Source organism: Harpia harpyja, chromosome 16, assembly GCF_026419915.1.
Source record: "Harpia harpyja isolate bHarHar1 chromosome 16, bHarHar1 primary haplotype, whole genome shotgun sequence".
NCBI lineage: Eukaryota > Metazoa > Chordata > Aves > Accipitriformes > Accipitridae > Harpia > Harpia harpyja.
Window position 1 is genome coordinate 17,995,614 of NC_068955.1, and position 14,552 is coordinate 18,010,165.

The following is a 14,552-nucleotide window of genomic DNA, read 5'->3' on the forward strand; positions in this document are numbered from 1 at the left end:
AGCAGAAGAGCTGCAACTAACTGAAAAATACATGGACCACAGCAAGTGTAAAAGGGGAATTGTTGGAAAATAGTGTTACATTAATTTTGTTTAAGAAAAGCTTTGTGTTCTCTGCACTGGATATTACACAGAAGCCCGGATAACGCTGGCAGCCGGACCATTCAAATAGGACAATTTCTAGCCATCACTCTAAGCAGCAGAATAAGTATTAATGGCAGTCTCTGTGCCAGTTTTTTTTACACATTTTTTTCATATATTTTTTCAATTTTCTTTAAACCTTCTATCTCTTTTCCTCCCCTGTGTAAACCTGCACCTGTTCAATGTGCCCTGTATGACTTTATGCTTCATGATGGACAGCTGGCACTTGATCCGAAGGCACTTATTGAATCAAGGTGCCTCCTGTCAGCCAAGTCTCATGACAGCAAAGCATCACTGTGTAGCCTTTTACCAAACCAACTGGTAAAAGTACACTTTCATTATTGTGTATTAAGATACTATTATACACAGTGCCTGATTCTGCACTGCGGAAACTACTTAATTCAGTACGGGATTGGACCTGTTACATTAGTTGTCTGTGAATTAAACTTTGTAATGGGATTGAGCTCTCTAGACAAAATATAGCAACATTCTCAGCCAGGAATATGGTCCTGAAGTTGGATGAGACCCGAATCAATTATCAGAGAAAAACAACAAGGATTATAATATATTGATTATTATATATTGAGTGTACTAATATTTTATTAGCACTAGTTACAGCAAGGGCAGTACATGGAGAAGCTGGAGGTATAAATCATGTTGTTAGTATGGTTCTTGGACCTTTGGGGCAGTAAAGGTTTCATTCTCGTACTGATCCACAGGGATGCAAAAAGGGAGTACTTAGACAACCATTATGTACCTAATTGCACTGTGCTTTTTGTGGGTGAACAATAAGACTGTAGCTTAAAATTTTTCATCATAACACAAAAGGCCAAACTTTAAGCTCTTCATTCAAGTTATTGAGAATGTTGGTTTCCCTCAGAATGCATGTGTTTTAGATGGAGCTAGAAATCTTATTTTATTTCTGTATGCTAACACCTTTTGATCTCTCTTCCAGACAAAAATATACAATAAAATTATGCAGCTTTCAACCTCTAACATGTCTATGGGGGAGATGACTGCAGGCCAGATCTGTAACCTGGTTGCCATAGACACAAATCAGTTGATGTGGTTCTTTTTCCTTTGTCCTAACCTTTGGGCTATGCCAGTACAGGTAAGGAGCTCGAATGTGCTTTTCTTATTAGTGCGCATCAGTCTGTAGTGAGTGATTGCGTATGAATTTTATGAAAGTAGAGATATTAAAGAAGTTAAAGAATAACTTGAAGTAAGATTCAAGCTGTTAACATCTAGAAACATTGTATGGAATATATTTCACATCTGTGACGGGACTCTAGATATTTAGGATTGTATTAGGATCTTGACTGCTGCCAAACATGCTTTGCGTTTGTAACAAGAATTTATAGGGCGCAGCAGGTCGTGTTATTCCAGCGCATTCATTTGTTACATCAGGGGAGTTAACTGGCGGGTATTGCAATCATTTGTCTTCTGAATCCCTGCAGAAGCAAGAGAAGTAGCAGTTTGTTAAAAAACATGATCGCTTAGAGATCGTCCTTTGGACATCCCGTAAGACTGCTGCTGCCTCATGGTTGACATATTCTTGTGTACGAAATTCCACAGATTCATTTGTTATATGAAATGGTTTTGCTACTTTATTCTCTCTGGTGCCTTTGGTCTCCTGTCTCTAAATACCACCCTCATCCCTTCGATCTCCTTTCCCACATGCATGACATGGGGCAGATCACTGTTCTGAGTCATGCTCTCAATTGCCTGGTGACTCCGGGTTCCATGTCCTGTAGCCTCATAGCATGTGTAATGCCCAACGAAATACAACTGTGTCTTATCAAGTCCTTAAGATGAGGAAAGCAGAGTCCCATCTCAGAGGGTACTTTCACAATTGATTTAAATTAATCTAAGCCTGTTCCCTTACTGAAACAGGAGTTCATAGGCTACGTTCAACATGGAAACATGGCATTTTTATCTCCTTCATTGTTCCAGCTCTATAGGTTATGCATTGTGTCACATGAGCTTGCGGAGCTACAGAAAAACTAATCTGATGAAAATTAGTCTTTTTTCAGTGAGGTAGCATTCCTCTGAGTCTGTGAAGTGGTCTATCTCACTGGATGGCCATGCGATTAAGTTTAAGCTAGTAAAAGGGTAGAGCAGACACAGAGTAGTAGGAGGTCAGAGCGATCTCAGTACAACCTTAGCTCATTTTTCAAAGTTTACCCTTACTGAAACAGTGGAAAAGTGCAAATTAGTTTGGAAGAGCCAGTACTTAAATAAAACCATAGAAACCTCCTGCACTTCCATTTAGAAATTTTCTGAGAAAACTGACAGTGAAGCACATAGTTTCATCTGATATTAATACATTGCCCTGCAAGTCTTTCTGCTTTCTTCCAGCTACACAGTGTATTTTTGTCAAGAGTGCTTCAGTGCTAAAAGTAAACACAAACAAAAGAGGCAGCAGAGTTTAAATTCACTCAGTATTTTCTAAAAGTATCATTTAGTTTCAAAAACATGATGAAAACTCCTTTGTGTTCATGTCACAAAGGTGGTCTGGTTCCAGCACTATGCAGAGGCTGGTTGGGCTGATGTGGAAATCAGAAAGCTGCAAGTAATCTACCCAGCAGCTTTGCATTTTGTGTTGCCTGCTCTTGCCCAAAAAGAAATAATTTTCATGAGACAGTATATGGACTACAGCTGGCAGATGATATTTCTGGTCAGTTTCTAACATGGCTTTAGGAGTGTTGCTTAGGAGTTCCTGTGTCCATCAACATCTGATACTAATGATTTTCTTCTGTAAGATGTTGAGCATATCAGAATACTATATTGAAAAGTTGGGGATAGGGAAGAAAAGCCAGCCACTCAGGTGATTATATAAATTATATGAGTGTCCTTCAAAGGTGCTAAACTGCTGGCCGTCAGGAGATCTGGATTCTTTTCTGACAATAAAGATACATGTTAGAACTGAGTGGGTTTTATAGTTGTTCCTGTCAAAAACAAGAGGTCAAGCTGCTACAGATCAAATAAGCAAGTCCTCCTTTGTGATGGTCTTAAAATCATCTAATTGCATGGTAAGCCAGATTAATTTCCTAACCTGGAAACCCCCCCCCCAACAACCTGGTTTAACTATTTTCCCTGTATTTGGTTTTTTCCTCACTGAGGAAAATACTGGGGAGGGGCAATGCAGGTCGTCTTCATTGTCAGTGATAGTGAGTTCTTGAATGCATCTTGTGTAGTCTCAATCCTTGGGGAGGATTTGTTCTCTGGAAAACCAGTTAGTGTCCTCGAAATACTCTGGGAGTCTTCACACTTCTGCTATGTGTTTGAAATCTGGTATGTTACCATATGTCTTCTAGTATCTCTGTGGTCATGAGGGGTAGATTGCTTCCGAGACTGCAGTTGAACCTGGAGGAAGAAGAAATCTGTCTGAATCTCTGGTAAAATTCCTGCTGACACCAGTGAGAGTTGTGTAAAGCCTCAAATCAGGATAGTGAGCACATTAAGGTGTAAACAGTCAGCAGCTTACTAACTGTTGACTACTTTCTGCTTTCATGCCTAGGGTTTGGATTTACTCTACATGTGTGAGCTGTGTATAACTATGCCTGTTAAAATATTAAGGTTTAAAGTGCTTGTAGTCATATTTATACAGGTTATAGTGTGGCTGCATTCATACAGTATAAATGTATTTGTCTCTTTCTTGTGCAGGAGTAACTGCATTGGGGTATAGACTAGTTTTCCTGATACTGGAGAGACTTATATGCCAGTTAAAAACATTTTACTTTCTAGAATTAAAAAAGGGTGGTGGATATAGCAATTATCAGCAGGAATTTTTCAGGAAGAAACTTGACTTATTTTTTAGCATCAGGATGGTTTCCCTGAAATTATGGGGCAGAAAAAAGGGAACTAGATTATTATAAAGTGGGGAAAAAAAACAATTATCAAGGAACATGTGCTAATATTGATTTCTAATTGCAAAAGAGAAGACAACTGTAATGAAGAGAAACTGATAGGAAATACAATATTAAATATGGTTACAGGTTGGTTCTTTGTTAGTAGCAATTTGGATATCAGAGTATTTTTTGTCTATTTACTAGAAGTACCCTGCAGTAAGAAGTCAGTGATTGTACACTGGTAAAATGATATTGCTGAAAGAGCTATGAGGCATTAAGAAGAGTCTACCTCTTTAATGATAACTTTTAGTGTCCAATTTTCCCCTAGGCTTAGTCTCCATTGTAAGTCTGTTAGTAAAACAGGCTATGTGAGAGGTACCAATTTCATGTATGCTTTTTGTAGGACCACTCTGGCAGCTCAGGGTAGGGACAGCTTTAGTGCAACTGAGAATTAAGCCAATTTAATTGCATATTCTGTAACAACATTTTGCTGTAATGTGCCAGAAGTCATGGACTCATAAAGATTTTCTGACAGTCAGCTGAAAATATGATTATATTTGCATTAAAACTCAGACCCTGTGATGTTCCTTAGATCAGGATGATCAGTGTCAAAGCATGCTCCTGTTTTGTGGATGGTGCACGCATTGTAAGGCACAAATCAACGAGTCACGGTGGTCACAGAGGTTTCTCCAAAACATGTTTCTGCAACATTCATTCAATACCTTGTTTTATGAGGCAGTGAAAGCAATTACTGGATGCTGGAGAGATGGCTAGTAAAAACATTGAACAAACTTGATTATTATTTAAAACAGGTTTTTAATTGTTTTGTAGCTCTTAACCTAACAATTGGCATTTCAGCATCTGCTGCGGATTTTGTAATTATCCTTGACTTAGAAGACCTAGCCATTCATAACAAGTTAGGTTTTCTATACAGTCCAGCTAATTTGAGCCCCATCTTTGCTCTGACTGGAGTCAATAGGAGCTTTATCATTGCCTTAAGTTACTGTTTGAAGGCCATTGAAACCCGTGAAAAGAGGCTTGGGCATGTCCATCAATTGAAAGATGCCCTCAGTAGGCTTGGCTCAAACCCTGGGAGCAAAATGAGGCCCTATAAAGGCTTTCCCCACTGCCTCCATTTTATAAACACCCTTGTTTGTTTTCATTGTTATTATTAAAAAATCCTGTATTCTCATATCTCTGGTTCATTGGCAGGGATAGTTTAGAGTTGTAATGAAAGGACATTTGTCTCTTTCAAAACTGGCCACAAAGCAGTTTCTGGCAGAAAGTGTTTGCTATCTTCAGTAAATAATCAAGACAAACTAAAAAGAGCTATTGGTGAGTGTCTTGCTTGTGATATGTATCTCTGACAGGTAAAAGCTTTGGGATTTTGATGAAAGGGAAGCAAAGTGTTTCGTTGCACAGTTTTTTAAAAATATGCTCGTTACCTTATCAGAAATATTAATGAGAGTCTTCCCATCTGCCAGATACTGTCCTCCAGCAGTTCAGATATTATCTATGTACTGTTTATTCTTGACTGTGTAGTGTGCGGTATAATAAATATAGAATTACTTGCAATAATGCTTACAGATTTCAGCACTTTTCAGCTACAAGTATTCACGTACTTAAATTGAGAATATATTTTTTTTTTTGTCCCATACATGATGAATGTATTTTAAAAGTTTGCCCTTATTATCACAATATAAAGAACATGAAAATGGGATTCATTTCTAATCTATTGAAAACATAAAATTTTTATTGCAAAGACAGGCCCTTTCAATATATAGGATGGGGGGGGAAGAAGCTGTGAGCTAGCAATTCCTTCAGGATCCAATAGCTAGAATAACTTTCCCCTCATCTGTGTGAGAAGCTGATGCTCTGTTTCTTGAACCAACCAGTCCCATAACATCCTTGAAAAACAACCAGTAGTGGGGGAAAGCAGGGGGCGAGTGTTCTGCATTGACTTAGTAGTTTTGAACATCTCTTAACTGTGCACTGTTTAATGCTTTCTTGTATTTTGAGTGCCTAGATTGTTTGCCCATGAAGAAGCAGTTGGGAATGAATGTCTTAATCTGTAAAGACCAAGACCATTTCAAGTTTTGGAGGGGAGCTCTGCCAGGGCTATCTGACAGAGGAGAGGCTTTGCATGTTTTCTTTGGCTTCGTACACTCATGGATTTCCTGGCTTCAGATGGAAGCAGATTGCTCACTTACTCATCACTAAAAGATTTTTAATTTACAATTTAAACTTTGCTCTTATTAGATGTGTAGTGTATATACAATAGGACTTTACTTTCATGTTACTGCATGTTTCTTAAGTAAATACTGTGACTCATTTTAAGAGTCACATTTTAGTTTAGTTCATCTGCAGAGAGGCATCAAAGGATTGTTAAGAAAAAAAATGTATTTTCTCTCTCTGTGTGCCTTAAATTCATGGAAATGTCAAGATGGAAATGTGCAAAGGAAGGACTCCATTTTTATTCATGGAAACACCCAATTCCCATAAATATGTGTGGGAATGGATGGGCTTATGACTACTGAGCTTTAAAATGATGTAATATAGTGTTTCTGTAAGGGTTATGAGAGTATGCAAATATAGCAAGAGTAGTAGCTAATGCTTTAAGGAAACTTCTGATTTTATTTTTTTTTTATTAAGGGAAATGATGTATGAAATTAACTTTCTATCACTATGTCTTCTGATTAATTTCTCAGCTTATACTGATAAATATAGAGAGTGTCTGCGCTCCAGATTGGTTAGGAGTCAGTCATTAGAATAGTGGTAACTAACATTGATAGCTTGTATATCTTGTTTGCATTTATTGAGCTGCTTACAGTATCCCTTTCCATCCAGACTATGGCTCTCTAGATTCTTATTTATCCAAAGACAAACTTTTTTTCTTAAGCTGTTTTTGTAACCTTTTTTTAATAGTCGTCACCAGTCTGGTACTATGCATCCTTAAAACAATTCCTTGCAAGGTTATGTTACAGTTTATTTGAAGTGGACATTCTTAGTGATATGATTTATTATGCCCCTTTTTTATGTACTGGTCAGCAATAATGTCATGTTAACATTTACAAGATCAGTTATATCTTTAATACTATTTCATACTAGCTTCTGTAGTAAGCACAGAAGCATTCCTTCTTTGTGCAAGTCCCTTGTGTTGTAGACTAGTAAGTTCTGTTCAAACTCGGAGATGTAATTTCTTCCCCGGTGTAAAAATGATTAAATGTCAAAGAAGGAAAAAAAAGAATTTTAAGTCAAAGAAAATGCATGCTACATCTTCTGGCCAATGGGGAAAAATATTTAATAGGGACTGCAAAGGGAATATCTCAGTGTGTTACTTTGGAAGTATTTTAAAATAACTTTTAAATTTTATTTAAAGGTTTTTTTATAAATGTATGTATTTTTAAGTAAAGTTATTTTAAATAGCTGTGAGAGTTACATTATAAAAGATATGCAAATCTGTACAACTGTCTTCTACTGTTCATAATGGGGAGTCCATGAAATGGAAATACCCAGAATCCACAAGCTGAGGAGGAACACTAGCTGGGTGTATTTGGTCCTCTGACAGAATCTCCTGACTGATCAAACCCCGCTGTGCCAGCGAGGCAGAATATATGATGTCTGGGGCTAGGGTTAGCTGCAGTGGCTGTTGGTTTTGGACGTGCTGTCCAATTACCCTGTGACTGGTCTTTGTGGTGCATATACAAAGTGCAGCCATCCCAAGCGTTCCCCTCACTTTCTTTTCTTCCAACAGATAATTGTAGGAGTTCTTCTGCTCTACTACCTTCTTGGAATCAGTGCCTTAATTGGAGCAGCAGTAATCATCATCCTTGCACCTGTTCAGTACTTTGTGGCAACAAAACTCTCACAGGCGCAGAGAAGCACATTGGTAAGTGTCTTCAAACTTGTACACGGTATAAATATCATCTCTGGTAATTATGCATTGTTCTGTGTTTGGAATTACAAAGCTAGCCATGGACATTGACCAGGAACTGTGGAGCTTAGAGGTCTGCTAAGTCATGAGCTGTTCCTTGATCCCTCACTTGGCTTATCTATAATTTGAATCGCCTGCATCACTGCCAAGAAAGTTACCTTGGTTCATAGGAATTACCATGCCCAGCTGCTCTGAACCTTATCCCCACATTCAGCCACTGTTGCGCTGCCAAGAAAGCCGTATGAACCTGTAATGGAGCCAGACAGCTTGCTGAAATCTCTTCCACCACAAATCATGGGTAGTAATGAGAGTTATTTGTGCACATTCCTGTGTGATAAGTAATGCCTTCACATCAACAGTATATACCCTTCTAGAAATGTCGACAGTATTCATCCCTGTAGCATCCAAGCAGACAGTCAGCATCACCTAGAAATTCCTGCAGATGGGAGCAGCACATTTTGTGCTAGAAATAGCTTCACTGCACAACGTAGTGCAGTACAAAGATCCTTGAGCTAGCCTGAAAACTGGAAGCAGCATAACTTCTAGTTATGCTTTACTGGGAGTATAACTTTAGCAGTGTATTACTGTGCCTGAGCCAGCTGGCCCTGCTCAGAGTGAATGTTCCTTACAGTATCACAGCTTCTCACTAATGTGGCCTTGCTGCTTTGAAGCCTGGCATCGATGGTTCCACATCAAGTTGATGGGGCAGAGCGGTGTGCCAAGTTGTAGCTTGTCTTTGTGTTCTTATCTTCTCTGTACATTGTCAGTGTGCCTGTTGAAAATCCAGCCACTGTGCTGGGCAGTAGAAGTCATGAGAGGCTGCCTTGCAAGTGATCAGAAAGCTGACAGAGGAGTAAAATTTTCAGTACAAGCTATATGATTTAGGAGTGCCAACCAACTGCCTGTTCACTTGAGCTCTAGGGAAGCTCGCCTTCATGAAAAACAGTAACAAAACATCTGAATGGACAGAACTAGTGAAGTATACCCGACTGATTACAAGGGGCTGCGTACAATTTTTGTGTGATCCTTATGTTTAGGAGACAGGTACTTTAATTATACTTTTTAAGTAAATATGTATGTAAATGTTGCAGGAGTACTCCAATGAGAGACTGAAGAAGACAAATGAGATGCTTCGAGGCATTAAGCTCCTTAAACTCTATGCTTGGGAACACATCTTTCACAGCAGTGTAGAGGAAACCAGACAAAAAGAAATGACTAGCCTCAAGTCTTTTGCCCTTTATACTTCCATATCCAGTAAGTCTCTTCCTTCGTTCTAATCCATTGTTCAGATGAAGTGCTACTGCATTATTAGCTACTAATGAGTTTACCATTTCTCTGTTGAGATTGTTTCAGTTGCTTTAGGCTGTGGTCCGTACTCCTCACTTTCCATTTAGTCAGACTTCCCATTTAATTCAGTAGAATTTTGCCTGTATGGGAAGTACGCCTAAAAGAGAAAGTCAAGATTAATGCTTCATAGCATTAGCTTTTCTGGAGAAGAACTTTTAAGGGACAAGTGTTTCCCAGGCTACCTTCAGCCAGCACTATTCCCCTCTATAACATAGCATTCAGGAAGAAGCCTTTGTTGATATTTATTTTTCTTTTCCTCCTGCATTTTGCACAATACAGTGTATCATAATATATCACAGGAATTGTCTTTGCATTGAAGCTCCAACAGATGGTACTTATACGTTCTTCCTTAAAATTTGGATTTCTTATAAAAACAAGTGATTCTTAGGAGCATTTCTATATCCTAAAAAGGTAAAATATGAGAATCCTGGCAATTTCATCAGTCCATATCCAGATTTGTTTGTCTCATGTTAACTTTCAAGCTGCTTTAAGGCATTTATCATCCTTTTAAAAAGACCTAGGGCCAATTGAACTCTGTATTTGAGGAGATTATATGCAACACCCGTATAATTGCTACTGTAATACTTTAGAAATAATTAGTAAAGTTATACTGTAAAATGCTCTTCATATAATCTGTAAGATATTAATGAAATGGAAACTTTTAGTGAGAAGTGTTCAAATACCATGAGCTACCTGTACAAATGCTTTCTAGACTAACAAGGAAGGCTACTCCTTAGGAAAATAACTTCCAGTCTGGTTAGTACTATTTAGTTTCATTCACTCAAGAGATGTGCCGCTGACATTCTTCCCTGCCAAATGATCACAAAGGTAGTACGCTCTGAGGGAAAAATCCTGATCCCACTGAATTTACCTGGCATTAAGTCGAGGTTTTCATTGACTTCTGAGACCAGAATTTCTCTCTGGAGATCCTGACCTCTCTGTGCTTGGAGGGTAGTTTCCATTTTGACATAAAACAGAATTTAGCTGGAGTAGATTGTGTGACCGGAAACTCCATCCTACACCCAGATCAACACAGGCTCCCTTTGTTTGCACTGCTTCAGGTGGCATTAAAATCTGTAGTCAGAGCCATAGGTTCAGCTGTAGGACTGAAGGAGCTGTGGAGGCTTATTTGATTTTAAGTCCTCACAGTATCATTTGTAACAGATACAAAAAGGTGTTTTCATCTCAAGAGTACTGACTATTCTGTAAAGAAATAGTGACATAAATATGAAACTGTATTATTAAAAACAATTCTAAATAGGTACTGATGGTTCTTGAAACACGTGTACATTTGCATTCTTGTTTGTATTATGTGTGATATTTATTTATGTGTATGTAAGACACAGTAGATCAGTTTCTCAGCTGGGGTAAACCAGTGCAGCTTTTTTATGTTGTTGTTGCATATCATTTTGGCTTATAAAGAGTTCCTATAGTTTCAGCCTAAGAGTTCCTTATGCCCTCTGTCTTTAGCAGAAATTACACTGATCTTTACAAACTTGTACTTTAGCAGACTACATAGGGAACATAAATATAGGAGAATTTGCTGGTTTCCTTACCACAAGTATAAATAGAATGACAGGCATGATCAGCACAAAGCGTGTTTGCTACTATTACAGTGAATGTATGATTTTGTTTTTTTAAGAAAGGAGAAAAAAAAAAGGCATGAAAAAAGTAGGAGATGACCAAGATTTTATGTATTATTGATAGAAGGAAGACAGACACTTCCTAGAACAATAAGGAAGCAGAAATGAGATTTTTTTTTTTTTTTTTTTTTTTTTACATACGGTGCTGAAAGGACTCTGGAATACTTTTCTAAGTATACTTAGCTATTAACATGAATGAAAGAATGTGGGTGGAGCTACTTCTATTCATGAAGAATAGATTTGCATTGAATTACAGAAAATATACCTATGACTTTCAGGGCAGTGTTGGCTAGACCACAAGAAAATTCCATTTCAAGACCACATGGAAATTGGATCTCATCTGCTTCGCCTCCTGTGCCTGGATCCACTTTGTACATATATGGAATTGTTCATGTATACTAAAAGAGCTATTATAGACATTAGCTCTTCCTATGATTTTAATGAATGTACCCACCAGAAGCAAAGTTGGGTTGCAAAGTTGGTAGTGACACCTTTTGAGTTTCAGTAGTGAATTCTTTAACTGTAGCAAAGCATATTCCTACGTAACTTTTTTCATACTGATTAGTAAGATTATCCTATGTTCAGTTTTACAGGATTTAGTATACACTATATTTTAGGAAAGATGGAGAAAGAAAGGAATGGTTTTCCTGTTTCTATGAATTTTTGCCTAATCTGTCAGAAGCAAAGTGACCAGGCTTTCTCACAGGAAAATAACAGTAGTTACTATCCTAAAATATTCAGAAATTACTGAAAACATTTTTCCCAGTTTTCAGTCTGCCTTTTTCCAGTAACAAAGTACTTTTGACTGAATCTAATTAAACCAGAAGTCTTAGCTGCAAACTAAATTTATGTTAGAAAACATTTTATTATTCTGAACACTTGCATAATTGAAAAAAATAAAAATAAATTAAAAAAAAAAAAACTCCCAAACTCCAGTGGCTCAGTAAGCCCTTATTTGTTGGCTTGCAAGAAGATGTTTGAAGTGAAGTCCTTAGGTGTACTTGTGATCTCTCAGAATAGCAAAATTCAGAGCGACTTCTTGGGAGCCACCAAGTGACCCCAGCTGTCTTAATGGCAGTGGGCTTTGTCAACCTTACAGTATATTTAATCTGTCCAGCTTTGTGTTTGACAGGTATGATCTATGATCTTGTACTGTAGGCAGCAGAAGAGCAGAATCCATCTCTCAGAAGTTTATCAGCTTTGCTAGATTCCCTCATCAGATTCATTCATAAAAGCAAACTCATGTACTGCAGCAGTCTCAAAGGCAAATTGCAAATGCAAGGATTTAATAGAATTAAGTAGTCCATAGTTGCAGGCAGCAAGCTTCACTTCTTTTTCAAAATTTCTATGCCGCAGCTACCTCAAGTTTATACAAAGTGTGAAACCTGGGCAGGAAGTAGAACCATTAGGAGAAATGAGAGTCTGAACTGAAGCTGCTCTGTATTCCAACAAAGAAAAGAACATTTTCCTCAGAATTTTTTTTTTCTAAGGTGAAGAGTAAACTATGAATTTCTAGGCTTTAATACATACTCATCTTTCAAAGGCTAAGCTTTTATTTTGGAAATATATATACAAATATACCTACATTTTCAAACTCTCTTCTGTCAAGGAATTAGAGCTACATGAAATTACATAGCTATTTTATTTATGCTTGAGTACAGAGTTTACAAGTATGTTACAGGATTCGTTAAAGATCTTCTAAATGTAGAAAAAAAGAATGACTGACAGTATGTTAAGTTCTTCAGGGGCTTTATGCCCAGAAAAGGATGGCCAAACAGTCAACCAGAAGTATTTGTGGGTCAAATGATGACACTCCACTTCAGATGAAGCAACTGGGGAGTGCTTTTACTGTCTGAACATTGGCTGTACCTGGTGGGAAGAAAGATCAGGCATAGTTTAAACAAAAAAGAAGTGGCTAGCCTCTTTCTTTTCTGTTACACATGTACTGACCTTTTAATTCTATTTTAGCCATAGATTCTATATTCTTTCTCTGTATTGTTTACTTCATGGAATAAAAGTGAGCGAAGCTCAAAATGAAAAGGCGATGATTAGATAATATCCTCAGGTTGCGATAGAGAAGACAGATGTGTGGGGTAAGGTTGTAGCTCTGATTCTGACTCAAGCTTCCAGATGGATCACTGGGTTTTATTGCGTTCTTAACCTGTATTTCTGCCTGATCTAAAAGACATCCCTATGCAGAAATGGTATTTGCTTGCTTTTCCCCATCCATCTGTTTAATAATCTCTGAATGCTATAGTATATGAGTTGCTATAGTGAGGGGATCCGAGGCACCAAGACAGACACTGTTTGAGGTCAGGGAGGAAACGGGTTCATCGTTTGCATTTTAATAACGCCAGGCCCAGCTGAAATCAAAGCTCTACCACATTTAGGTACCGTTAGAACCTCTATTGAGCTCCTGAGGACATTCACAAAGTAGCCAAGCCTGACAAAGCAAGAGTAATTAGGAGTAAATCCTCCATAAGAATAAACTAAGTCAACGATACAGTGCAGGGTTGCCAATCTTTCCTTACCCTTTCAACCTTACCCTGAAACCTGAGGGGGACCGCAAAGCCCTGTGCTTCAGAGGTGGTCACAACACGAGGTATGTGCCAGTGGCTCAGCCGGGGGGTCCTGCCGCTGGGCTGCGGGATGGGGCAGAGCTCGGCCTGGCCTGCAGCCCGCCTGCGGGGCAGGCCCAGCCCCGCCACCTGTGCAGCCTCTGCCGGGTCTCCTTTCCTCTCCCTGTCAGGTACTCGAGCCGCCCGCCAGACCTTGTACCAGCTCGGCCTTTCTGCCCGTCATGAGACGGAGACCTGCGGTGCCCCTCGCCTGAACATCGTGTGAGCTGATGGCAGCTCAAAACCAGTAGATCTAGTCATCTTCTTCTAGGGTGCACTGCTGGGTTCTGTCTGTTCTGATGACGTGAAGTAAAGTGTAGGCATTTTAAAACAATGTGCTGATGTGTGTAGATACTTGAGCATTTTTCCGATCTTAAATGTAGAAAATACCATTGTAAACCAGTGCTAGTAGTATTTTAACATTTAGCATGTCTGAATGGAAAGTGTTTCTAAATGTTCCTACGTGTTTTCCTCCACAGTCTTTATGAATGCAGCAATACCAATTGCAGCTGTACTTATAGTAAGTATGGACTTCTCTAAGTGGTGTTAATTACAACTGCATCCTCAAGTATAAGTGATGTGGAAATGAGGAAGGAGGAGGACAGAATGCAAACCTGCTACACATTTGCAGTTCCTCTGGGAGAGAATGAAAATGCCCACTTGTTGTCTGTGACCAGAAGCAGCCCGGAGTATGCAGCACCCCCGCAAATTGTTGAAAGAGTATAAATTAAGATTCTGTAAATGAAATGCTTATGAAATACGAAGTCTTTGTGCATTTCCTTCTTTATGACAAAACGCTGATGATGATGTCTGTCTCTTTGTAGACATTTGTGGTCCATGCTCATCTGACAACAAAGGCTGACTTCTCCCCATCCGTGGCATTTGCCTCCATCTCCCTGTTTCATATTCTTGTGTCTCCGTTGTTCCTGCTCTCCAGTGTGGTTAGATCCACTGTCAAAGCATTAGTAAGGTAAGAACTGTAAAATTAATATCTTTGCTACCATCTCTCTGACTTTTGAGA

The 14,552-nt window shown here is 38.6% G+C and overlaps 1 protein-coding gene across 2 annotated transcripts in view; it reads left to right on the plus strand.

The window, feature by feature from the left end:
- Positions 1-14,552, plus strand: part of ABCC8 (ATP binding cassette subfamily C member 8) — an 83,836-nt gene that overhangs the window by 21,098 nt on the left and 48,186 nt on the right. For both annotated transcript variants that reach the window (XR_008238710.1, XM_052811046.1), the window contains exons 8-12: positions 1,094-1,249; positions 7,744-7,878; positions 9,015-9,177; positions 14,011-14,051; positions 14,356-14,501. Coding sequence is in view for 1 of the 2 variants with exons in the window: in XM_052811046.1 (XP_052667006.1) it covers positions 1,094-1,249; positions 7,744-7,878; positions 9,015-9,177; positions 14,011-14,051; positions 14,356-14,501 (641 nt within the window). In the remaining variant the exon portion in view is untranslated. The remainder of the gene's footprint in view (positions 1-1,093; positions 1,250-7,743; positions 7,879-9,014; positions 9,178-14,010; positions 14,052-14,355; positions 14,502-14,552) is intronic.